The following is a 27,853-nucleotide window of genomic DNA, read 5'->3' on the forward strand; positions in this document are numbered from 1 at the left end:
AGTGGACCACAGGATCTGGTCCAAGAGCTGAATGTGTCTGGACATCTGGGTAATAGTGACCATAAATTTAACATTCCTGTGGCTGGGAAAATACTACAGTGGTCCAAAACTGTAATATTTAATTTCAGAAAGGGGGGCTATACAAAAATGAGGAAGTTAGTTAAACAGAAACTAAAATGTACAGTACCTAAAATAAAACCCTGTCTGGTGCATGGAAACTTTTTAAAGACACCATTAGGGAGGCTCAACTTAAATGTATGACCCAATTTAGGAAACATAGTAAGAAAACCAAAAAAGTACCACTGTAGTTAAACAATAAAGTAAAAGAGGCAGTGAGAGACAAAAGGCATCCTTTAAAAAAATGGAAGTTAGATCCTAGTGAGGAAGATAGAAAGGAACATTAAACTCTGCCAAGTGAAGTGTAAAAATGTAAGTAGGAAGGCTAAAAAAGAATTTGAAGAACAGCTAGCCACAGAATCAAAAAGTAATAGCAAAATTCTTTTAAAGTACATCAGAAGCAAGAAGACTGCTAAATAACCGGTGGGGCCACTGGATGATGAAGACGCTAGAGGGGCACTCAGGGATGATAAGGCCATTGCAGAGAAACTACATGATTTCTTTGCATCAGTCTTCATTGCTCAGGATGTGAGGGAGATTCCCAAATCTGAGCAATTCTTTTCAGGTAACAAGTCTGATGAACTGTCTCAAATTGAGGTGTCATTAGAAGAGGTTTTGGAACAAATCGATAAACTAAATAGTAATGTCACCAGGACCCGATGGCATTCACCTAAGAGTTCTGAAGGAACTCAAATGTGAAATTGCAGAACTACTAACTGTAGTTTGTAACCTGGCATTTAAATCAGCTTCTGTTCCAGATGACTAGAGGATAGCTAATGTGATGCCAATTTTTGAAAAGGGCTCCATAGGTGATCCTGGCAACTGCAGGCCAGTCAGTCTGCCTTCAGTACCGGGCAAACTGGTTGAAACTCTAGTAAAGGACAGAATTGTCAGAGGCGTTAATAAACATAATTTGTTGGGGAAGAGTCAGCATGGCTTTTGTGAAGGGAAGTCTTGCCTCACCATTCTATTAGAATTGTTCGAAAGGGTCAACAAGCATGTGGACAAGGGGGATCCTATGGATATAGTGTATTTAGATTTTCCGAAAGCCTTTGACAAAGGTCAGTCACCAAAGGCTCTTAAGCAAAGTTAACTATCACGGGATAAGAGGGAAGGTCTTCTCTTGGATTGGTAACTGGTTAAAAGATCGGAAACAAAGGGTAGGAAAAAATGGACAGTTTTCCAAATGGAGAGAGGTAAATAGTGGTGTCCCCCAGGGGTCTGTACTGGGACCAGTGCTATTCAACAGATTTATGAATGCTCAGGAAAAAGGGATAAACAGTGAGGTGGCAAAATTTGCAGATGACACAAAACTACTCAAAATAGCTAAGTCCCAATCAGACTGTGAAGAGCTACAAAAGGATCTTAATAAAATTGGGTGATTGGGCAACAAAATGGCAGATGAAATTCAATGTTGATAAATGCAAAACAATGCACATTGGAAAATATTATTCCAGCTATATGTATAAAATGATGGGGTCTGACTTAGCTGTTACCACTCAAGAAAGAGATCTTGGAGTCATTGTGGATAGTTCCCTGGAAACATCCACTCAGTGTGCAGCAGCAGTCAAAAAAGCTAACAAAATTTTGGGAATCATTAGGAAAGGAATAGATAATAAGACAGAAAATGCCATATTACCTCTGTATAAATCCAGGGTACAACCACATCTGGAACACTGTGTGCAAATGTGGTCGCCCCACCTAAAAAAAGATATATTGGAAAAGGTTCAGAAAAGGGCAACAAAAATGTTTAAGGGTATGGAACGTCTGCCATATAAGGAGAGATTAATAAGACTGGGACTTTTTAGCTTGGAAAAAAAAGACTATTAAGGGTGGATATGACAGAGGTATGTACAATCATGACTGGTGTGGAGAAAGTAAATAAGGAAATGTTATTTACTCCATCTCACAACACAAGAGCTAGGGGTCACCAAATGAAATTAATAGGCAGCAGGTTTAAAACAATAGGAAATATTTTTTCAAACAACACACGCTTAACCTGTGGAACTCATTGCCAGAGGAGATTGTGAAGGCAAAGAGTATAGCAGAGTTTAAAAACGAACTACATACATTCATGGAGGATAGGTCCATCAATGACTATTAGTCAGGATGGCCATGGAGGGTGTTCCTAGCTTCAGTTTGCCAGCGGCTGGAAATGGGCAACAGGGGACTGACCATCTGATGATTACCTGTTCTGTTCTTTCCCTCTGGGGCAACTGACATTTGCCACTGTCAGAAGACTGGATACTGGGCTTGATGGACCTATGGTCTCACCCAGTATTGCTGTTCTTATGTTCTTACATATTTAATCTAATCTTATTCTTGGTGTCATGGCTAGTGCATGTGCTGGATTTCAATCTTGTGGCCCACTCAGCTGAAGGAGGACCATTCATGCAGCCCACTCTGTAGCTTTGGTTGCCCATCATTGTCCTATTAGGTTGTGATTTATAACTGCAGTTTCCCAAGATGTTCTACTCCGTTGCAGGAATCTAGTCTCACAGCTCTTTGCAGCTTCAGGACTGAGATCCCTTAAGACCTCTGAATCTGAGTGTATTTTAGAATTTACTATAGATTCTGTTTTTCCCTATAGTGCAAGATAGTTTTGGTGTTCTACGTCAGGTGCTTTACATGTCTTTCTTTGGAAATATAAGTTAACTAGCCTTTGCTGAAGAAAGGATATCACCAAGCTAGACAGAATTTACTAGATACAGTAGAACCCTGAGATACATGCACTTGACTTGCATGTATCTCGGACTGACGCACCTTTGAGTGGTGGGGAGCTAGCGCCTGGCTCCGGGCTGCCAGACGCCAGCTCCTCACCACTCAAAGGATGGGGAAAACTGACCAGCTGCTGCACTGGTCAGTTTCCCGGCTCCTGTCCAGCAGTGCTGGAGAGCTTGGTCAGTTTCCCAGTCCCTGGGAGTGGCTTCCCTGAGTGCTTTTCCCAGAGAGCCTCTAAAGAACAAAAGCTTATGGGAAGCATCAAACCTTACCACTTCACAGTTGCACAATTCCGGTCTTGTTAATGGAAACTAGAATGGAATTGCCACCTATGGGAACAGTTTATCATCCCTTTATTTTGTTGTAGGAAGCCACTGCACCAACAGTGGTATTTCCAGCCAGATTTGTTAAATACCTGCATTCAGTTCATTGAGTTGCTTTTATTCTGCATTCATTTTTCTCCCTTTTTTGAGGTTTATTTTGAATTATGTTTTGATTTTTTGTTTGTAGGAGGCAGGAGTGAGCTATGATGTGCAGCGTGGGAGCCCTTCTGTGAAGCATGTAAGCCCTGGTTGTGTAACTAAGTGATCCATTTTCCTGTTCATCTCTCGTGATCCTGTTGTAGACAAGGGCAGACTGAGAGGACTTTGACTCAAGTAATAGCCATCCACTTTGTCCTTTGGCTCATAAAAATACTTCTGAATTTACACCGTTTTTGCCCTTGGAGTGCTGCAGAATGTTCTCAAGGCCATGGGTTTAAAACAAAAGAAAAAAAATCACTAATGGAACCCCAGACCCATTAGAAGGACTTTCCCACTCTCTAATCCTATTTTTACAAATTATTGCATGTGAACACTTGGTAAGTTGCTGTGAAATAGCTTGGCACACACAAAATAGAAGATCTGGATTCTATCCATTGGAAATAGTGGATGAAAGTAGAAAAAGCAAGCTTTTGAGCTAAACCTCACCAGCTATATTATATATCAACTAATGCTGTGTGGCGATGGGGCAAAGTATTGATTACGTGCTCTTCTGGGTGCAGGGGACATTTGCATCTGCAGAAGGGATGTATTCTGCCTCCGGAGCATGCTCCTGTCTCTGCTCCCTTACAGAAGCCCCAAAGGATATGAGTGAAGGAAGACCTATGGGTTCATATAGATTCTTTCCTGTCCATACACATGGGAGAAAGCAACATCAGCTAATATAGCCCAGGTGTGCTTGAGCTGCTGCCCTCCTGTACTGTGGAGCTCCTTTACAGGGGAGTTCCTGGGACAGTCCATCTAGATCAGGGGTGTCCAATATGTTCTCCACATGTAGCAAATTGAACACAGTATTGTGGCGAATACAGGGGTGACCAACCCATGGCTCTTGAGCCACATGCAGCTCTTGGAGCCTTTAAATGCAGGTCGTCCTGAGAGCTGCATGCAGGAAGTGCTGTCTGCCTGCTCTGTGCATGCACCTTCACTTGGGAGAAGCACGTCACTGGGATTGAATTAGAATGGGGGCGGGGGGCTGGGAGTACCTGGCTCTGGGGAGGGCATTCAGTTAGAGAGCAGGGGTAGAGGGCTGGGAGTGCTTGGCTCTGGGGGAGGGGGAGAGCATATTTTTGTTTAGTATAATATAATGTGGTGACTATGGAAAACCAATAACCACAAGTGTGGTGACCTTTTAATTCCTGTTCAACACTGCTGAGTTGTAGCTTGCAATGTTTCCAGCTGCATAAGTGGATTACTTCCATGTTGAAACTGAGACTTCAGTTCCAGTTTCAGAATCTTGGCTGAGATGTAAGGCAGCAAGTACATAGTTTGACTTGAAAAACCCAGACTAAAATTAGGAAAAACATTGTACTGTCACTTCTAAAGGGAGCAGATTTAATTTTTATTTTTTAAGAGGCAATAAGCATGGAACCACAAGGTGGCATTTGTACAGAATGTAAGGTGCACATTATTAAATTTTAGAGGCAAATATGTTGTGTCTTTGAATTTGTGTATTTAACTTTCTAACATGCTTTGCTCAAATGAGGATGGATGTTATAATTGGTTATACTTTATTCTTATTTGTTTCTGCTGCTAATTTTGAAGTGCTGGAAAGAAACTGTAGAAAATGCTCGAACGTTTCTCACTCATCTTGTGAATTGCAAGCAGAAAGAGAACAGTTTGTAAGAATTTAGGCAGTTTGCATGGCTATAAGTAGATTGAAAGTACAGTATGCCTCAGATTTTATCAAAGGTAGCAAGCACTATATACTGTTAATGGAATTTTGGTTTGCTTGCCTAACACCACTTGCTATTTTCAGTAACATGGTATGCAGTTTTCACCTGCAAGGAACTTCCTCTTTCTTCAAAGAAACCAAATAAATGTTGCTTTTGAGAATGTGCCTCCTGCAGTTGGCTTGTAGTTCTCACTTGGGTGACCAAGTGCTTCATAGAGTAGGAAGTGTTTGTTAATGAGTTATTTTGTGACTTTTGGTGTCCTTGATGTCAAACTTTGGACTGGGAAAATGGAAAGCTTAGATCTCTTGAGGAATTGTTTGGTGTGTAAGTGGGAACTAAAGAGAAGAGATCCTAGACTGCTGCCTTGTCTTCACTCCTTTTGTAAGCAGTGTCTTCCAGATTTGATTCAAGGGTATCGTTATACTCCTACTGAGTGTGAAATTATGTATGAAGGTAACATGTCATATATTATTCTGTAATTAGGCACTTCATAATGTGATATTGTAATAAGCAGATTGAGAAGCACTTTTACATAATTAGTCTTTAAAATATTTTATAAAGGATTTTTTGGGAAACTTGAAATTAGAAATGACGGGGGGGAGGGAACCTTCTCCACTAAATGAACTTTTACTGGAAAAAACAAAACCTGTTGGAGAGGCATTAAATAATTAGATAAATGTTTACATTCATATAATTGGTTTGTTTTTAATTGTTTTAAACAAGTGTTAACATCCTGGATGTATGTTTTTCAAAAAGGTATTGTAAAGTAGCTGCTGGGTTATAATTTCTTTATACGGTAATCCCTCAAGATATGCACATTTGAAATGTGTGTGGAAGGGTGTCAGTGCCTTGGTGGGGTGGGTAGGCCTGCAGCCCTGTGGCTGGAAGCCAGCAGAGCCAGCCAAGGGGTCCCTAACCTGTGGGGGTAGATCTGCAGCCCCATGGCTGGACAGCTTCTGGGCTCCCAGCCCATCTCTCAGTGGCAGCCCCAGATGAAGCTGCCACTTGGTTCCCCCTTCTGCTTATTTGTTTCCCAGCTCTTCACCATGTATGGGACAGGGAAGCCGACCAGCCATGAGCTGGTCCGGTTCCTGGTCCTGTACACTGCAGGGAGACTGGAACCAGGCTGTCCTCTGGTTCCTAGCTCCCCGCCACTCTGGGAGCTCGTCTCCCCTCAACTCATGCAAAAATTCGAGTTACACTGGAGTTGCTGGAATGCAACTCCCACATAACTTGAGGGGTTACTGTACAATCCTTTGAATATAATGGAACTTTGTAAGGCAAAGGTTTTTGGGTTTTTTTTCCCCCCGTAGGAAAATTTAGGATAGATTTTGATATCCGTATCTGGTCCTTCTTTCCTATTGGAGGTCATTAGAATTGTAATGGCAGTGTGTATATTCGATTACACTTCCATTTTACATCAGTGCATTTCAGGTTCATTATAAGCAGATTCAACTTTATATTGTAATTATTGTATTGACTCAGTCAGTTTTTAACTACACTGAGGCTGTGTCTAGACTGCAGTCTTCCGTCGACAAAACTTCAGAGATCTGCTAGTCAGGGGCATTCTGTCAGCATCCCTGTACACCTCGTTCCATGAGGTGGAAGGGATGTATCAACAGGGTTTTTTTTCCAACATTTGGCCCTATGTGTACGGGCAAATTGTCAAAAAAGCCTCTCTTGACAGAACTGTTGCCAAAAGATATTCAAATGCTTGCGCAATTTGCGTATCTTTTGCTGACAGTTCTCAGCAGTCTAGAAACAGCCTAAGTAATCTTACTGTACTTCAGTGGCAAAGAGGAGAGTTTTGTCAATCTGGCTCTGTTGAGCATGAAGTTGTGGTTAGAGTTTTTAGTAGTTATTTTAAAAATAAATGCACAGGTGTTTCAGAATTGTAGAACGAGACACATGAAATCATAAACAGATATGGTGATATGCCAAACGATCAACTAGGTTGCTGAACTCAGTGTCCCTTTTTTGCTGAGAAAATGTTAACACTCAATATAAGAAAAGAAATCCTGTTTATTTATATCTATTCCAAAGCAGTTGTGTTGGAACCTTGCAGTAAGACAAGGTCCCTGCTGTGATGAGCTGACTGTCTGAATTGGATAGAGAACATAAATACAAATGGTTCAGATTTGAGAGTATCTGAAAACAGTGCTCTGAAACAGATCATTGTTGATAGGCTAAGCAAAGGAAATATTTGAAGAGGAAAGGGAATTTCACTTAGCACAGAGGAAGAAGAGAGCTATACTTTTGCAGAGAACTGAGTAAAAAAGTACAAAGACTAGAGTAAGAAAATGAGGCAGAGGTAGCTGAATAGTCACTTCAAACAAATTATAAAAGGTGAACCATTGACTGTCTTCTGGTATTTCTACATACTACAGTAGAATCTAAGCTCTATGTTGCCTTTTTCTGAGAAATTCCAGAAGAACAAGTTCTCTTTTCAACTTAGGCACCAACACATCAGTGGCTAACTTGATGCCTCCTAGTTTGAAAATGTTGGCCTCTTTGTGTATCAGTTTCCCCAAATCTGTCTATGTATTTTAGAGTGTGTCTGTCTGTGAGTCTGTTTGTTCAAGTCCACCTAAACCACAGGAGCTGGTACCACATTCTGTTGTGTACAGCTTCCTCTTACCCCAACTTAAAGAAGGGTCAGGGTTTGGTTGTGCCAGGAAACCACCCCCTGCCCTCACTCCACCACCCTCCGCTCCCAGCTCCTGCACTCACTCCTATTTCCCCACAACCTGGCCAGAGCCTCTGACGTACCCAACCACCTGTCTGAGTCCCCCCACACCAAACCCTCTGCCCTGAGCTCCGCACCCCCTGGCCTTACTCCACCCCTGCACCCTCTGTCCTGAGCTTCCACGCGCTGCTCTCACTCTTGCACCCTCCACCCCCTGCCCTGAGCCGCCACCCCCAGTGCTCCCAGCCGCCATAATCACTTCTCCACTCCCATCCGGGCTGGAGCCCGCACCCAACCACCTGCCCTGAAAACACGCCCCCCACCAAACCCTCTGCTCAGAGCTCCCCATTCCCTGCCCTCACTCCACCACCCTCCACCTCCTGCTCTGAGGTCCCACACCACCCTGCCCTGAGTCCTGCAGCTCCCACAAGGACCTGAGCAATGCTGGGTACACCTGTTAGTACTAAATGGAGATGATGGATGATTCTCAGCACTGTAAAGTGCTTTGTCTTCCTTGGATACATTGGACTTAGATATCAGGATTAATTGTATCTTAAAATATACATTTTTATACATTTTTTCATGGTTGCCTGTGGTGTGGGTCAGGAATTATTTACCTGCCTCACGAGTGGATGTGAACACATTAATCTAGCACCCCCGAAACAAGGCTTTATCAAAAGTTGTATTGTGCTGCTTCCCACCTTGGCTGGTTATAGCTCAGAATCAATTAGGAGTCAGAGCACAATAGGAGAAATAATAGAGAAAAGAACCAATCAACAGTGATAACCCAGTAAACGTAAGGAAGACACCAGGTGCAAACCTCTAATTAACATGTGAGCAACATTCGCAGCGAAGAAAGCACATCTGTGTCTCACTTAAATCAGTGGCTGAAAATGCTGGTAAAGACTTGTCTGTATTACAAAATCTTACTGTGCTTGAACACATTAGTGGAAAATCAAGTTAGCTAAGTTATACTGGCCATGAGTTTATTATTAGCATAGACCCTGGTAAATCATTGAATCAGTTAGGTGACAGGATGCTAAAATTTTTTCTGGTACACCAGGACCACAAAATTGTCATCGGCGCCAACTCAGACACCTCAGTTCTTCTCAAGTGTTCTCGGATTTTTAACACTGTCAATGAGTCCTGAATGCAATCAAGTGCAAAGTGAGGGGGAGAATCTACTATATTTCCAAATGGAAGACAATCTAAAATAAACAAAGCTCTTAGCTACAGAGATGTATTTTAATCCCTGTCTTTCAGTTAATAGTACACGTTGTGAGTTAGCAGGATTAAGCCATCTCTTCCCATTGTCAGTTGTCTTCATATGCCTCTAGGACAGTGTTTCCCAAACTAATTTGGGCGCAGAACACTTTTGGGCTTGAAATATACTGATGAAACACATACATGCTGGTTGCAGTGGGAGGGGAGACAGCTGCAGCAGAGGATTTCATACCAAAAAATTGCCACATGGAATGCTTGAAAGTTGATTTAAAAGAGTTTTCTAGATGTCTTTTATTTTACAAATCACAAACAATAAGAGAAAATCATCTGAATGAACTAATGTTCTTCAACCCTATGATTAAGTATAGAAATGAAATCTAAGTACAAACCCAACACAAAACTTCAATATAACTGCTGAAAGAAGGATGGTTAGTGTTGCTCTTTTGTATAAACATAGAAAGGACAATATTGTTCAAAAAATAACCATCCTTCCTTAATGTTTAAAAATCATTTTTATGAAAAAGAAACACAAAACAAATTAGGTGTAGATTTTTTTTTTTCCACATTTGGGGTTTTGATAAATTTGTGATTTTTACAAAAAACTACTGGACAATAAAAATAAGTAACATCTGAAATTTTTTTTAAGTGGGATGAATGTTTTGGCATTTTTTGATCTCAAAATCAGTATTAGGAATGATGCTGGAGAGTTAGATCCTCATGTCACGCGTAGCATTGTGATTTCTCTGAACACGACTTGTGCCGAAACAATCCAAACGACTGTTTCAGCATGAGTCACAGAATAATGATACTATTATGAGTATGTTATAAATATTAATATACCTACAATCTAATTACTATTCGCATACCTTAGTATTTACTATTAGATATTATATTACTTAGCATTTACTAATTACTATTCACATATCTTAGTATTTTTGATACACATAATTTCGTATTTAATATTTTAGAAGGAAAAATATCTCTAGCATCAATTTTTTTTTCACTGAACACCTACTCGCATCTTGCGGAGCACCAGTGTTCCACAGAACACCAATTTAGAAATGTTGTTCTAGTCTAGGTTCTGAGGTTCTGAAGAGAGTACGTTGTTAAATGGCATCTCAATGTTCTTGCTCTGAAAGAGGTGTTAGCAAGACGTGAGGTAACCTGAACCTCTGGGGCAACTGGGAGTACCTCAGACTTGATTAGTGAGAGCTGCTGATTTAAAAACATTGCAGCTGAAATTAGTGAGTCACCTGTGAGGACAGTGCCAACAAGACGACATACATGTAAATGATCTTTGCAGGTTTGGTAACTAAACATGTTACTGTTAATAGGAGGCCTTGGAAATCAGTGGTTTGATTCTCAATTTACTTTTTCAGTGTATGTTTTCCAGTATTATACATATTAAATAGTAAGGACCATGTACATTCCTTGTATAGTTTCATGGGATGCATATGTTTACTGTGCAGAAAAGTGTTACCTTTAAAAACCAGATTTTTTGGATGGTGGGAGGGGAGAGAGGGGTGGTAGTCTCACAACGGGCAGAGGGCTAGCTCAGTGGTTTGAGCATTAACCCGCATAAGCCCAGGGTTGTGAGTTCAGCCCTTGAGGGGGCTGTTTAGGCATCTGGTGCAAATAGATTTAAAAAAAAAGGATGGTGCTTGGTCGTGCCAAGAGGGCCGGTGACAGGATTCAATGAGCTCCCAAGGTCCCTTCCAGTTCTATGAGAGGTATATCTCTACGTTCAGTAAAAAAGCAGGTTCTGATTACTAAAGAAGCTTTACCAATGCAAGAAGCTGCCTTCAGTAGGTTGCACAGATGTTTAAAATAGGCTTAGGCATATTGGGATCTGAATGCATCCATGGGCTCCGTTGGGTATGTTTTTTGTGTTTCCTTACTTGAAAAAAACTCCTTGGTGGTGTCAGTAGTGTGCAGTTCTCTCCTGTCTTATATGCTGTGCTAAGAAGTGAAATAGTTAACACTTTTAATTTATTTTTATTAGGTTTTATTAGGTTTTGATATATGAAATAGGTTTTGATAAATGAAGTAGTTAACACCTTTTGAAATGAGTTATGATGTCAGGTTCTGCAATACAGGTCTGTATGTCAGTTACATTCAGGTAATGTTTTCAAGGCTGAATTAGTGTTCATAACAGATTTCGTTTTAAATGGAAGCTTAGATTCTGGAGAATAAGAAGGCAGTATGAAAAAGGTGCTAACGCACTTTGCCAGAATGTGCCGATCCAGTTTAAGCTCTGTTTACATTTCTATTTTGTTATTTTAGGTAAGCTGTTTCTTTCCAGTTGTAAAATGAGAACACTGATACTTACTCGCCTCTGTAAAGTGATGAGCAAATGGAAAGCCTTCTAGAAGTTGAAAATTTCAAGAAGAATTTTTATTATTGTTAAATATTTATTTGAATTGATCCTGTGGAATGACTTTTATTTTCTGTGAAACCAAGTAAATAAATTTTATGGATGCCATTGAGCTTCTGTGACTTTACAATAATATTCATGGTAAAATCATTACAGAACTTGCCTCCAACTTGTACCCCCAAGGGTAGTCTGCACTAAACATTTAACAGTTCTGTGCCCGATATTTTAAAATACTGCAATTTTATTTGTCACGCTAAAACCACACAGTCATGCCACTGTAAGTTATTTTGGCTATTTATTTCAAAATACCTGTCAGTGGGAATGTTTGTAACAATAGAGACAACCCAAAATTTTCTCCCAATAGTAGAGAGTTAAAGGAGCCCCTTGACAACCCAGCTGCTCTTTGTCTGTCCCTTCTCTCCCCAAGCACAGCCAGGTACTTACTTCTCCTTCTCCCAGAGCTCAGACATTCTGCCCCGCTCCCCCTCAGCCCAACACCTGCTTCCTTGTCCCTGCCCTGAGCCCAGGGACCCTAAAGGAGAAACAGCCTGATGCTCTGTCCTAGGCTTGCATGAAGTTTTCTGCACGCCACCTTCTCTCCTTTCCACAGGCTGTGTTGGGAACTGCAGCTGTTTAGCTCTCTCTTCCTCAACTGAGTAGTGTCTTCTTCATCATTGCCTGTGAAATGGATCAGTAATTATTTATCCACAGCACTAGTGAATCTGAACACACCTGAGCATTCATCTACTAGAGGGGCTCTCCTGCCTCCATCTGCCCTTAGGGGCAGCCAGCTGCACTGCAGTCCATTTCTGTGGGGGAAAGGAAATTGTGTACATGTGTTAATTTCTGTTTAAGAAAAAAAGCTGCTTCACACAGTGGTGCAGAATTCCTGCAGAGTAAAACTGAAATGAGTAAGTCAAAACTACCCACTACTGGACACTCTTTTTTTCCTTGTAAGTGAGAACCCAATTCCCAGACTCAGATATGACAAGCAAATACAAACTAAAGGTCAAGCATTGAAGACTGCAAACTGACCTCTACTAAAGCAGACTTTTACACAGAGGCAACATGACTGCTGTTGAAAATATACAGTTGTGTTTAGTTGGAAGAGCAGATATTATGTAGCAGCCCTGTCATATAAAATCAATATTTGTGAAACATTACAGGTCAAAGACATGAAACATTTTCTTAACTGTTGATCACAATAATATTCATGCATCTCACTGTCTTTAATGAGAAAAGCAAATTGTGAAACAAGTTAACCACTCTGTGTCCCTTTACTCTGCACTCTCTTTTAATAAGTTGATTTATGCATTCTTCTGGATTATATTAAGATCTGAGTGTCTTTACAGCTCTTTATGCAGCATTTTGGATGGCATCTTCAATTTGGCCTGTGTTATAGCAGCCAGATTCTGAGGGCAACAAATAATCTTGTTTTGATGCAATATCACATAGTACAAGTGATGCAATATATTACACCTGTTAATTCTGAAGGAGAATACTCATTTGTTTTAATTAGATAGTCACAAAAATGTTTAGAGTTAGCACAGAGTATGAATTGTTGCGAAAGTGGGAGGGATGACAACTTCATCAGGAAGCATGGAAAAGTGTATCTGCTGTTTGCAGGCTTCAAATTTGGGCCATCTAAAAAAAATTGTGGAATTTGACTCCTCTCACTCTGTGGTTCAGCGGCCAGACCCAAAAGGCAAACAGAGCCATTGGGTTTTGTTAGATAAATATGAACCTGTAAAATAGAGGGAGTTTTCTTCAAAACTGTTTCCTATAACCCATAATTGGGTCTCTAAGGAAATGTGAACCATGCCAGCAGCTCTGAGCATTAGCTAATGATCTCTGAGAATAATTATCCTGGTATTTGCTGGGGGGAAACAGGGTAAGAGAAGAAGTGCAGTGTCTGGACAACTGGTAGAAATGTGATATATATGATATGCCTGCTACCTGTTTCTTTATGATGATCAGCGGATTTTAGAGCTATTGTAGATTAATTGCTTGTATTGACTGTTTAAGCAAACACTTGAGCTGAGCTTTTCTTTTGTTAAAACCTGACCTAGGGTCAGAGATGGAGGACCTTGCAACAAAATTGTAAGTTGAGTCCCGTGATACTCAGTTTAGAAGTTGAGGAGTTATAGTTTAAACTCAGTCAAGGTCTGTATGCTTGATGAAGAGATTTGGGTATCTTTGGTTATCCAGGCCTCAGTTGTCTACAGATTTTGTATTACTGGCATTTACTGTATTTGGAACAAACTTTGAGGAATGCACAGTATTATCAACTCCTTATTCATGAGTAATTATCTCAGGAATCATATGGCACTTGGAGTCAAAATACTAAATGGGCCTCCAGTTAATCTCTGGGTCCAATTTAGGGTGTCAGTGTTGATTCATAAAGTTCTTTATGGTATTGGTCCTGTGTAATATGGTTACCATTGCTGAGATGAATGACATAACTGACTTGAATTTGCAGGACTGGTGGTTCATGAAAAAGGAGCAAACCACAATTTGGCAAATTGAGAACACTTCTGCGGGTATGACTATACTTACCAGGGTTCAGCACTTTGTTGATTGATCCACTGGGTTCAATTTAGTGGGTCTAATGAAGACCTTCTAAATCAAATGCAGATCTCTTCCATTGATTCCTGTGCTTCACTGAAATGAGATGCATAAGGTAAGTCAGCAGGAGAAACTCTTTTGTCAAGCCTGCATGGTGTAGGTACTTCATTAAGTCAATCTAATGTATGTAGACTCCAGCTGTGCTATTTCCATAGCTGGAATTGTGTAATTTAGGTTGACCTAGCCCCATAGTGTAGACCAGGGAGCTGTCTGCAGAGAGGTGTTTTTATAACTCCAGTTGGTGCACACATTGTGCCTTCTTCATAGTAGCTTCCCTGGTGCTTTCCTTCAAGCCCAATAGTGCACCATGAAGACTGCAGCTGTGATATTATTTCTTCATGTAGAGTGGGTCCATCCATAGGATAATTCAGGGCAAGCACCCTGGGCCTCATTTCTTTGGGGGGGTTCTTTGTTTTAGGGGGCCATGGGGTTCAGGGTAGCCTGGGGGTGGGCTAACTGGAAGTTGGATCCATAAGCAGTGACCGATCCAGCCCATCCCCACCCTGTTCTGCTCTGCTGGCCCCTGGCATTACTCTGGAAAAGGGGCAGAAGCTGGGAAGATGTGGGATAGGATGGAGTCTGGGGGAAGGGATGGAATGGGGGTTATGTGGGGGTGGAGCAGAGGCAGGAAGAATGGGGAGCAGAACAGGGGTGGGGTGGAACAGGGACAAAAAGAGGCAGGCCGGGGGCTTGGGGCAGAGGTGGGCTGTTGCAGGCGCCACATCCCTCTAGGGATGGTACTGCCTTCACATACATAATCTGAAGAAGACATTTGTAGGAGTAGCTTCAAAGCACAGTGGTCTTGTGCTGCCTGCTAATAGGTCAGATATATTGAGAAAAAGCTACAAGTTCTGCATATATTTGGATTTTTAGTTTTGGCATAGGGATGGATTATCCACAACTTGTGAAGTAACTGGATTCAAGGCCAATCTTGGGATCCTTGGTGGCCTTTCTGAAGTTGTCACCCTCTTTGATATAGTAATCCACTGCACACCGGTGAATTGAGATGTCATAAGTAGAAAATTAGTTGTTTCAACTGATTGGTAAACAGGAGGTGTTTATGAATGCCTAGAAACATTTGCACAAAATATGGTCTTTTCTTATATTCTTACCCATGTAAATTATACATCAACAATTTGGGTGTCTAAGCAACCCTTTCCCCTGGAAAGAGATTTGGCTTCTGCTTCTACAAGTTTTGGTAGAAATAGTGCTCTCATTCAGATACAGTGGTTACACTTGGGTTAAATGTTGTCTCCTGATCTCTTGATATGCAGATTCTGTTGTTTGAATCCTATAATTCTGTGTTGGATTACTATTTAGATACAGTGATTGCATCATTCTTCATACATACAAACAGTGACTCTCTAGGGCAATGCTCTCCTTTGCCAAGGATGCCGTAATAATGATATATTTAAATGAGGTGTCTGTAAAGTACAGGTTCCTGAAATAAATTAACATTGTTGTTTATAGGCAGTGTTGAGAGATGAAGTCTAGAAAGATTTGTAGGGAACAGTGTGCAGCGGGTACCTTGGGAGTGAATGGCTTTGTGATATTCATTTAGCTGAAGCAGAGAGAGGCCTATTTCCTTCCTTCTGAGCACATATTAAAAGTTACTCTGAGTTTTGAAAGATGATCCAACAGGAAGAGAGTGGATACTGTTATTGTGATACTGAGTGATCTGTATTTCAACATTTCTGGAAAAGTGCAGTCAAGAAAAGGTTTAAAAGGCCTGCAGGCATCTCAGGAGAGAACAAGAAAGAAAATGGAAGGAAAATAAAGTGGATCTTGGTGTGTATGCCTTCTAATAATCCATCTCTTATCTCTACTTTGCTACTTTGTGAATGTTTCTTGGGTGAAGAAAGGAAAGCAGTTCCAGATGTTGAGCGGAAATGGCTAGTCATATTCTTTCAACATCAAATGATACTGCACAGAAAAGATTGTTGCTGGGGGTACTAGGTATGCACTTCTGCCTAGTAACAACCCATTTCCTGAGCTAGGTGAATTTGGTTTGTGCACCTCTTAAAGTGACTGTTATATCCAGAGGGCAGGTAAGCAAATATGAGTTGCTTTGTTTTAAGCATAAGTTTTGCAGTGAAACTTAGCACAAGCACTTTTTACTCCTGGACCAGCTGTTACTGGTCTCATTGTTTGCAAAAGTACATAGAGGCTATTTGTCCAGCTTGCTTAATGTCATTATGATTAGTTTGGATAGCCATTCTATAATGTATTTATAATGTCAAAAATACTGTTAGGCTTTTGTAGAATGCATGTGTGGAAAGTGTTTAACATTTCCACAGTTTACTTTAAAATATGCATGTATCCCAAATGAAATCTCATTATCTGAATGGCTCTTGTTCAGCAAAATGCAGATAGGTCTATCGTGAAGGAATAAAATCTTAAACCCTGAATCTCAAGAATAGCTTGTGCTCTATTAGGGAGATGGTTACCCTATTAGCAGTGCATGGTGAAAGCTGCATAAGTAGAAGAATGTCCCTAATACAGTATTGCCGTGTATCTCAAATTTTCAGAGCAGTCTCTTCTAGTTGTTGTTCTTTCTGCTCCTGACTTTTCTTGGTATTCTTCATACTCAAGACATGAGTTAGAAGCATCTCAGTAGTGTGCCTAAGAGGAGTCTTGCGTTTGAAGGTCATGGTTACTCAGCTATCATTATCCAGATGTTTCAGATATGTGCTAAGAGATTTAAATAATTAGAGTTTACCCACATTTGCATGTATGCTGGTAATAAAGATCCTAATTTAGATTTAGTGTTTGGGGCCCAAGTTCTGTATGACTCATATTCTGTGCAGCTGCGCTAAATTCAGTGTCATGGATGTGATATAAAATCTGTGCACTATAGTGTCTCCTGTTTCAATTTTAGATATCCAGCTATTTAAATTGAGGAAGTATTCTCCTCATCAAAAAACCTGATTGTCCCAGGCTTGCCAAGGTGACTGCATTTCTCAAAATAAATGAGGCTCCTGGACAGACACAAGGATGATGTTTTTAAGAGTGAAAGATGCTCCTCTTTAAAACATTAATAAACCAATTCTGACTTCTATAAAATAGTAAATAATATATGTATTTTGCATTTCCTCGGTTTCTGGCATATAAAGCACAAACAAAAATTCACGTTAAGCAGCCTGATGCCACCAGTATCCCATTAAGTGTAAGTGAATAGATATCATTCCTACTATAAAATATTTGTGGTAACTGCATAATACTGGAATGTAGCAAAACTGCATGATTGCAGTTTTAACCCATTTTACAGTATGTGACACATCTACATAAAGTGGCCCTTGACATGGAAGTACTCGTGTACGCTGCTTTTGCTAACCAGACAATTACCACTGTGTCATGTATAGTTGAGGATATTCACCACCGTAACATTCAAGTGGAATAATAACTTTTGACAGTGGGGGGAGGGGGAGTGAAGGGGGAGAAAGGTCATTAAACTTGGTGTGTTTTCCCATTTCCAGACATTGCTCTACTGACTAAGTTTCTTCTGAGTCATGGTGTGAAGCATCGTGTAGTACTAAGCCACCATTTTGCCCAGCCATATACGTCATGAATATTTTGAGTGGTTCTCAACCTCTTTACCACTTTATCAGAGGGGTAGCTGTGTTAGGCCGTATCTCCAAAAGCAACAAGAAATCCAGTCAGTTTATAAGGTCGCTCAGGACTCTTGTTGTTTTTGAAGATACAGGCTGACTCAGCTACCCCTCTGATAAAAAGTCCTGTGGCACCTTATAGACTAACAGGTATTTTGGAGTATAAGCTTTCAAGGACAAAGAAAGATACGTACCACTTTGGGTACATATGCACTATCTATGTGTTACGTGGTTGTCATCAACACTATATATGCTGCCTGTGTGTCTCTGGGGATGTCACATGGGCTGCAGCTGTGTGCTGATTGGATTGCAGGTTCATAACCACTGGGAAAGCATTTCCATTCTTATGCTGATTTGACTACAATATTATGTGTGTGATGAACTGTTTCAAAGTCTCTAAGGACCAGATCAATTTTATGGAAAGATCTCCATTTATTAGAATACTATTAGGCCACGTGTCTTTTAAAGGCTACCTGCAAAGTACACATTTGTTCCAAATTTGTTAATCAATATTTATTTGCAACTTATGTTGCTGTTGCTTAAAAAAAGGTAACAGGTGCCATATAAGGACGTGACAACTTGGAAGTTGGATCTGAGGCTAGCAACAGCCCATCCTGCAATTCATTGGTGATTGTGGCCTGCACCAATGATGAGGGCCTGTGAGGGCGGTGCTCATGACATTGAAGCCATGGCACAGATTACCTTGGCTGTGCCTGTGCACTGTTACATTTTCACATGTCACTAGAGAGCAAACTTGTGAATGGTTTACGCAAAAAGTGTACAGAGAAAAGTTATTTTTGATAAGGATGGAAACGTGTCACTGTCACTGAGAGAATAAAATCATTTTGACATACTGCTCTGTGATTGCCATAGAATGTGCTTTTTTTGTGCTGGTATGCACCAGTATGGCATATCGGCACCTTCCCCCCCATCCCATGTCCGGGGATCCCACGGTTGGGACTGCCAGCAGGGCTTGGCGCCCCAGCCGGCTCCCAGCTGCAGGGCTGTGGGGTTCTCACCACCCCCCAGCTGGGGGGTCTCGGGCTAGGGCTGCCAGCGGATATCCACACCTCGGCTGTGAGGTTCTCCCCACCTCCAGCTGGAGTTCCCATGGCTGGGGCTGCCAGCAGAGCTCAGTGCCCCATCTGGCTTCCAGCTGCGGAGATGCGGGGTTCCCCTGCCCCTGGCCAGCGGTGAGTACTGGCACCTCTTTTCTTAGAAAAACAGCACTGGCCATAGATAAATAGATACATGAATTAGTATAAAGTAACAAAGAGCCAAAATAGCAAAACAAGGACAGTGCTACGGAATTAGGATGTTGGAAATGTTTTGTTTTAAATATGTGCGGAAATGCAGTTATATTTCATCTTTTTTTAAAGTTGGTATTTAATTTACAGGCAAAACCAATCACCATGTCATATGAAGAGCTTGTAATAGTTCTGTGGAAAGAGTGATTAGAAACCGGTTTTGGAAGTCTGTTCTCCCCATGATATAAACGGGAGGCTTTCATACAGATTTTCCCACAAATGTTGAAAGATGGCACACTTCATTTCTGATTGTCATTGATCATCCTTATCTTTGTATAGGGAGAATGCCAGTCATTAGGCAGGCTGGGAAGTTTTGCTGCTGGAAGAGTCCTCTATGTAAAATATTGATGTATAATGATGTGCCATATGCAAATAGAAATAATAAATGATAATGGGTATATATGCTTACAAAGTAAAATGAAAGACTGACGTTTCCTACTGCATTTCTTGCCGGCAAATAAAAGTTCATGTAAAATACATACTTTCACAAACAGTCTGTGTACAGTGTTGCCACCACAGAATTCCTTCAGGCATGACACCCTCAGGTGCCCATTTCTTCTGGTTTTATGGCCACTGACTTCCAACAGTCATCAAGTTCACAGTGACACCCAATAGCAGAGTAGTGTTGCCAACTGCATTCAAATACTTCTCTACTGGGATAGCTTGTAACCAGCCAGCAAAATCATTGTACACAAGCCTGTAGTTCACACCACTCCATCTCTAACTGTAATAGGCTTTATGCAATCACACATGTGGTGGGGAGATCTTTGCCTCTTCCATACAAACACCCAAGACAAAGGCACAGTCCTGCCCTCAATGGGAGCTAAGAAGCATTAAACACTACACTTTTCAAAAGTTTTATTTCAAGAGCAGAGCATGTAAAGGAGCCACATATAATATTTGTGTAGTAAGAACAATTCTGGGCAAGTTCTGTTGTTCAGACATGTCTGCATGAAATTTTAAGGTTTTTAAAAGTTTTGTAAATGAAAATAAATAATCATAGATTGGAATTCAATCAGTTGCACCATCTCTGCCAAATTGCTGAAACTCCAAAATGCTTTTATGAAAATTACACAAGACCAATCCTGGGAAATGAGCATGTTCAACACTTTGTAATATCAGGCCTGTGAATAGACATGTTCATCTGGTAAAACATTTCAGGTTTGGGAGCCCAAGGACAAGTAACACTAAACAACTGGGAAACATTCAGCCCTCAAAGAATCATTGACACAAATTGAGTTAGCTAAGGAGTAACGGACAACTGAATATTACCTTATTATACAAGGCATTCTCTTTTCTAAAATAACATTTTTGCTTAAGGAAAACAGCATGTATAATAATGTCATTCTGGTGGGAGCATTGAGCACTGGTCTAAATAACATTATTTTAAATAAATTGACCTTCTTTAGCCCTGGAAAACATTTGCCCTATTGTAACATAAACTGATTCCTTGAAACAAGATAGGAGATGATGCCTAGTGCCAAAATTCTATGCTCACTTGAAAATTAAGGACTAAGATTAAAAAAGATTTGTTGGGCTAATGCACCACCCTCCCATCTCTGAGGAGTCAGGTGCCTGTCCATTATAATTCAACAATATATATGATTCTGCTGGTTTCATCTTAGTCAAAAGTAAATGTTTGTCCTTTGGGGAAAAAAATGCACCATGTGCTATGGCGTGAATGTGAGTCTCCTATTCCAAAAAGCCAGTGATTGAACTGGCAAGAGCTATCATTGATGCAGTGCATTTTCAGAGCTTGGGACAACTACTTGAACAGTAATGTTGGTTCCCAACATTTGTAATTACTAAAATTCCCACTGCGATACTAGTCATGAGAGAAACTGAACTGATTCCTTAGCTACTGAGACTTATTAAGAGATCAGTGGGAGCAAAGCAGAGCAATTTCTTTCTCTCTTCCTGTATTTGTTGTGTTAAGTGCTCTGTCATAATGAAAAGATCAGCCAGAAACTTGCAACCTGCTTTTCTTTCTGCGGGCAGCTTATTTCCTCCTCTGGCTTGACCTTGATTAGTTGTTGCACTGTAAAACTATTGCAAGGCAGCGTATGTTCTGTGTGTTTCTACCGTGAGCAATTGTTCATTTTACACACAGTCATTCTGAAACTACTTTATTATTTTCTATGGTGTACCGGCTGCATATGGTGCTGCATGCTAGGTAACATGTTAGGAACAGATAGGAGTCCCTGGCCTGAAGAGCTCATAGTCAGAAAGGACAAGTGGAAAGAATAGATTGTGTTCCACACTGGTAGATGTAGGGGGAAGGAGGCATAAACAGTGAAGGTGGGCCTTTTCAGAGCTGCCTAGTCCTCTTATGTCACTATATTTTCCTCTTGCTCTGCAAAACTCCCATTATCTTCAGTAGCATAGACCTGGGTCTTTGCTATGTTAATAACCACACTAAATTGCAATGTAAGAGAAAGCAGCCTGATGTCACCAGTGCATTCTATATATGTTTGGTATCTTTTGCTTTGGAACACCAAGGCTCAGATTTTCAAAAGTGACTCATGATTTTGCATACCTAAGTTTGTGAGTGCTCAACCTGAGATACTTTGACAAGGCTTAATCTTCAAATGCAGGGTGTACTCTGTGTTCAAAATGCTAAATACATGCTATACGAAATGTTAGTCTGTCAGGGTGGGTGATGAATAAGGTGATCAAATTAGGAATATTTGTCAGACTGTTTGTAAAGTAGCTGGTATTAGGGAGATCATCCAAAATACAGGAAAATCAATAGAAACACTACAATTAACTTCCCTGAGTTTTAGATCAGACCCTTATTACTTGAAAGCAGTTTCCTCCTGAAATTTGAAGGCTTTTTTAAACATCTCAGTAGAAATAATTACCAAACGGAAGTGAAGTGAGACGTTAATGTGTACTATCTTATCTCTGCTTTTATTGCTTTTAAACATATATAACAAGGGGTTCTGAATTCTAAATTGCCTAGGTTTCTGGTCTTAATGTTGGTTAAAGAACTTTTGATGAGATTTTTAAAAGTGTCTAAGAAGTGCAAGTCCCATTGACTTTCAATAATATTTATGTTCTTCTTTCATTGACTGCTTTTGAAAATCCTATCATTTGTCATTTTCAAACTAATATGTGGAATTTAAAAAATCATATTAACAGTCCTGATCTTAGTCAAATAGTTCAGAAGAATACAGGAGTGGTGATTTGGCTCTCAGTATTGAGTCAATAGCATGAACATTTGTAACACAGAATTCTGATATTGTTTTGTATAGAAAATATTAGTGTTCATTCTCTTCTGGAAAAGAAAGATAGTAGCCATCCGAATTTCATGACAAGAAAGGGCCCTGTCCATCAGGCACTTATTTTCTGATTTTGCAGCAGCTATTCCCTTGAATATTAAAACCACAAAAGTCCTTTTTGCAGAATTATAAAAATAATGAGTTGGATGGCAACTTGAAAGTTCAGCTCATGCATTGAGGGTAGGACCAACTATATCATTATCATCTCTGGCAGGTATTTGCCCAACGTGTACTTAAAATATCCAATGATAGGGATTCCACAGCCTCCCTCAGAAGTTTATTCCAGAAATTAACCTAAAAGATAAGAAATTTCTTCCATTATTTAACCTAAATCTCCCTTTTTGGAGATGAAGGCCTTTTCTTCTTGTTTCTATTTTCAGTGAATTTGGAGAACAATTGATCAGCATCCTCATTGTAACAGTCTTTAAGATATTTGAAGGGTGTTCTGAGGTCCCCTATCAATCTTTTCTTAAGTGTAAATATGCCCAGTGTTTTTAACCTTTCCTCATGAGTCAGATTTCTTAACATTCCATCATTTTTGATGCTCTCTTTTGGACTCCCTCTAATTTATCCACATCTTTCCTACATTCTGGTGCCCAGACTTGGACACACTACTCCAGCTGAGGCCTCAGCCCTGGGGAAGAGAATGAGAGGTTGTCCCAAAAGAACAATAGCTAATGTAGGAAAATACTGGTGGATTAACCATTTTTTGTCAGGGCTTCAAGAACTTGTGAGGATTTGAAGGCACTCAGATTCCACAGTGATAAGCATGGTGTAATGCTGAAATAGAACATAGAACCACAGAGTCACAGCAGTGTTTTGTACTGTCTTAAAACTAGGCAAATGTAATTCGTTGGTTGATGAAGAGTAGCATTTCCTGGAACTGAGCCTTTTGGTGTGATATCAAAGAACTGTCAGTACTTCAGTGTGGTTTATTTCATTTCCTGATTCATACAGCTGTTCTGTTTCTCCGCTCAGGTATCCTGTCATGCCCTGTGTGCAAACAGACGTGCTTCGCGAGGGACATAGTTGAAAATTTCTTTCTCAAGGACTTTCCCACAGCAAATCGAGCTATGGCAAGGGTAAGTGGAGGCTGCCATATAGGCTGCAGCATGAGTCTTTTGAACACTGGTAACAGACCCAAAGTTCAAGTTGTGTGACTAGGTTTCTATAGCATTGTAATTGCACTGAAGCTCTTCAGTCATCCCCAGAGACTGAAATGTATTGCATTTAAATTACTTTTCTCATTCTGTTTATAGTGCAAGGCATAACAGTTAGTGGAAGCTTTAAGAGTTACTTCAGTAGTGCAGGATAGGGCCCTGAGCTTAACTATGTAGCATTACAAATCACTGCTCCGGAGCCCCTGGGTTGTTCCTTCGAAGGGAACTATTTCGCTTAGCAATTGTATGGCATGAAAACACTTCTGGCAGTCACCACAGCACTAGCCGCACTGGAGCACAGAAATTTTTGGCTTGTTGCAACATCAAACTGTAGCACAGAACACAAGCTTCTAGTGGGTAGAATTGTCTTTCAGATAAAACCCAACTCTCACTTACCACCAAACTTAGGTTTCTTAGTGATGAGCTAGGGTTTCACTCTTGAATTATGCTTCATTCATTATTACAGGTGGTAAGTGTGTATGACTGATCCAGCAAAATGCTGCATCTCATTCACTATGCATTTATCAATATTTATTTATTTATTTATTGGTCAGGGCAAGGTAAGCAGTGAAGAAGGCTACAGGTTGTGTGGTTGTCTCACATTGATTACTTCTGTTAAATGCTGGGGATATTAGTAAACTAATAATAACAGATAAGTTTCTTTATCAGTCCTGAGGGAAGTCCACTAAAACTTTCAGTATTTCAACAGGATGGAATGGATGTAACAGAGGTTGAAGACAATTTGCTAATCACTATGGCCTTATGTAAACAACATTTCTGAAGTCAAAGATGCTTCTCACTTACCATTTTAAATAGTTAATTTACAATTTAGTATTTTAGTTTTGTGCAGTCTTCTCCTGTGCTATCTTAATTGTATTGTTTGTCACCACATTTAGCTATTTGTGCAGCACCAGGGGAATTGTTATTGTTTATTTCTACTGTCTCTCTATTACTTTACTACCTTTCCCGAATGAGGAAACAAAAATGACATTAGAAAACGATTGTATTTCCCTGGAGTGAAGTGTTAAAATAGCGCTAGTTAGACCAAAACTACTTCACAATCTACTGACAATTTTATCCTTTTCTTCTGGAGTCCAAAGGGTTGCCCAGTAGTCAGAGCTAGTGACTGAGAGTTAGAACTCTTGGCTATAAGTCTCTGGGCCAGGTCATCTGCTCTGTGCTTCTCTGTCACTCGCAGGTGGGAATAAAACCAGCTTATCTATCCAGGTAAAGATTCCTCTGCCTCAGGAGACTCCTTTAGCTGGTTATTCCCATCTTATGGGTCATATCAAAGGTTCAGCCAGAGCACTGCTGCACCCTAGCACCGTCAATTGAATAGTTTTTTTGTGGGATGTTATCAGGGCAATCTTGTGGCTTCTATAAATTTTTCTGGCTACGTTTGTTCTGGAGACCGGCCCATGGAGCTAGTGAGGGGAGAACATAAAGGCAAAAGTCATCTTTGCCTGCTGTGCCTTAGCCTATGTTCAGCCTTCTATTTATTATCAAGGACCCTGAATTGCTCTATGAGTCACTTAGGTTTCTTGTGCTTCGTTTTCACCATATCTAGACGTACGTACCAAAGTCATAGAGGGTGTTGTGTGAATTCATTGAATAACGTTAAGTTGCCTGAGATTTTTAAATGAAAGGTGCTATGTGACTGCAATATATTATTGTGCAAACCAGAAAGGATCCCCTTCACACATACTCTTCTAAGATAGTAAGAGCAAAATTTGCACAATGCTGCTGCAGTATTAGAAAATTCTTATTACAGTGAGTTTTCTTAATTATCATGACTGACTTCATCTACTTGTAGAGAGAGCCAGTGTATGAAGGAAATCAAATGAATATATCTTTTAGTCTCTTCAAAGGCACTGGGCTATTTCTCAGATGTCCAATAAGAAGATTTTTCTTTTCTTCAGTTCCCTAGGACTCCGAAGAGCAAATCAAACAGAAAACAATTCCTTCAGGAGTAAAGGAATCCTACAAGGGAAATGAAAGAGTTTTCCATCATCATTTTAAGATTGTTCCTTCTTTATAAATAGTTTCATTTTATAGCATTGAAAATGTCTGTGAATGGAATAATAAGAGAAAACCAGGGCCGCATCCTGCTGTCACTGAACTCAGTGGGAGTTTAGTTACTGATATCAGCAGGAGCAGAATTAGGCCTTCAAATTATGGAGCTGCTGGAAGGACATAAAGGCCCGTATTTTCAGATTTTGGTGCCCAAAGCTGACATCTAATTTCAGAAAAATGACCGACAGACAGTTGTGGATTATTCTAACCTCTGAAATTCAGTCCCTGTAATTCGATGCCTACAGGTGGATTTAGGTTTCTGACTTTAGGCAGATAAATCTGAATATTATGAACAAATCTGCTAAAAGGTATGATCAATTTCGATTTGGTAGTGTTGCTAAAGGGAATGAGAATTTGGGGTGCAAAAGGAATATGGGATCAAGTGCTAATCTTGGATCCATTCTGACTTTGGTAGAGGTTTACAATTGCATACAGGTGGTAGACAACATGAATGTCACATTTTGGGAGAGCAGCTAATGGTGTTAAAATCACCAAAGCAGTACTTTAAGATCAAGACCATTTCCTGGATACTGTTGTGATAGATTCCTTATAAATGGGATAGACAGATAACCTGTATTGTAAAATCACCTTCTTGGGCAGCCTTGGGGAAGATGCTTTCTCTGTCTGTGTACCCCATCTATTAAATGGAGATACAATTTCTTCCTGCCTCCTAAATTTTGTCTGTCTAGATTGTAAATACTTTGGGGGCAGGGTCTGTCTTTTACTCTCTCTCTCTCTCTCTCTCTCTGTGTACACCTATAGGTCCCTACTGCCAACTGGGACCTATATATGCTACTATAGTGCAAACAAATTATGATAATTGTGGAAAGACTTATGTGTACAAGGGTGTAATAGTTGATGGCAAACTACCTTGCTAGCCTACCCTGATTGGTGAGTTGAAATTCCAGCCTTATTTTTTCAATTGGCCTTTTAGCAATTTCTCAGGGTAATTGCTTTGCATTATATGCATTGTGTTATTGAACTGCTCAGCTGTTTTAACTTCTGAGACCATTGGTTGGATGGTCTTGAAGTCTGCCCTTGAGAAGTGTAGTCTGAATATCTGAGCAGGAGCCAGGAACTCCTGAGTTAAACCTGGTTCTAAGTCTAATTTCTGCTGTGGACTTGGGCAACTCTCTCTCTCTGCATCAACCTTTTTCTTATACAGTAAAGGAGGAAGCGCATACTGCCCACCTTGTAACATGGTGCTAGATAAGTATTATGTCAGACACAGGTATTGTGAGGATTGATGTGTTTGTCTGAGCTCTGAAGATTAAAAAAAACACTATGCACGGTCTATGTAGTTAATAACGAAGCTCCAGGAACTGCCTACATAATTTTCCATCAGTGACTGTCATAAGACATTGTGTACACTTGTGGCTGCATACTGTTGTCTTGAAAGGCTGCGTGTGTCCACACTTACTGTGGCATGTAGCTACGTGCAGCAGTGAAGAACTCTGGGCAGGGGAATAGCAGGGGGGAAGGGTTCTGACAGTGGACTCTTTCACAAAAGCAGGGAAAGGCTCTGGCAACAGGACACTATACTTTAAAAATAGTGGCATAGAGGCAGGAGGCTTTGCTTGGGCAAGTAGACAGATGCTGGGCTGTGATGAAGTGAGAATTTTTCATAATATTTCTATGACGCCTATGTGTGCCTAGGTTTCCCTCTTTATTTGCTTTACTACCCGGTGGATGCAAAAGGGTGCACCCAGAGAAAGGTCAGGAATATAGATGCGTTGCCTCCCTATCGGGATGGAATAAATGGCTTGTTAGGGAACTGGATGAAGCTGACTTATCTCTGCAAGGGCTGCAGAGGGACAAAGGAGAGTCCAAAGGACTCAACAGTTGACACTCCACAGTGGAAAATCTGGCAGGTGAAGCTGTGAGCTCAGCACAGCCCTACCTGGAAACAAAGGACTGAGAAGTGACTGATGTGTGAGAAAAGTGTGTGCTTTCAGGGAGAAGCTGGCTTCTCTCTCTGGAACCGACTGAGGGAGACAGAGCGTGAAAGGGAGACCCTAACATAGAATCCACTACAGCTTTGCTGGTGGTTTGCACTGCCTTCATTAGAATAGACTAACCTTTATTTCTTCATATGAAATCCAAGGATGTCCAATGAAGTGTTCCAGTTATCTAATACATAAATAAATAATAAATCCTGCTCTGTTTTGAAAACACTGCTTGGGTATCACTGCAAATTTATACTTGGGTGTCTTAGTTCTGGAAGAGCGTACCGATCTCTAACCAGGAGTGCATTTCAGTTGGATTTGCTATGCTATACTTCATGCTGTGAAGCAGGAGTACAAAAGCAAGAGGTTTAGCCTGGGAAGCATTGAAACCATGCGGCTTTCCCTTTGGGAATAGTGAGCCTCCTTGTAGGGCTGACATTACTGAAGGGGTCCCTCCAATGGCTGCTTGAAATCTGGGGCATAGCACAGATCCTGTGGATCTGACACAAAGGGGTGTGT

The 27,853-nt window shown here is 40.6% G+C and overlaps 1 protein-coding gene across 1 annotated transcript in view; it reads left to right on the forward strand.

The window, feature by feature from the left end:
* Window positions 1-27,853, forward strand: part of TRIM66 (tripartite motif containing 66) — an 89,890-nt gene that overhangs the window by 4,046 nt on the left and 57,991 nt on the right. Inside the window, exons 2-3 of the mRNA XM_074997696.1 lie at window positions 3,349-3,399; window positions 23,134-23,237. Coding sequence (XP_074853797.1) covers window positions 23,229-23,237 — 9 coding nt within the window. The 5' untranslated portion in view covers window positions 3,349-3,399; window positions 23,134-23,228. The remainder of the gene's footprint in view (window positions 1-3,348; window positions 3,400-23,133; window positions 23,238-27,853) is intronic.

Source organism: Carettochelys insculpta, chromosome 6 (assembly GCF_033958435.1).
Source record: "Carettochelys insculpta isolate YL-2023 chromosome 6, ASM3395843v1, whole genome shotgun sequence".
NCBI classification, from domain to species: domain Eukaryota; kingdom Metazoa; phylum Chordata; order Testudines; family Carettochelyidae; genus Carettochelys; species Carettochelys insculpta.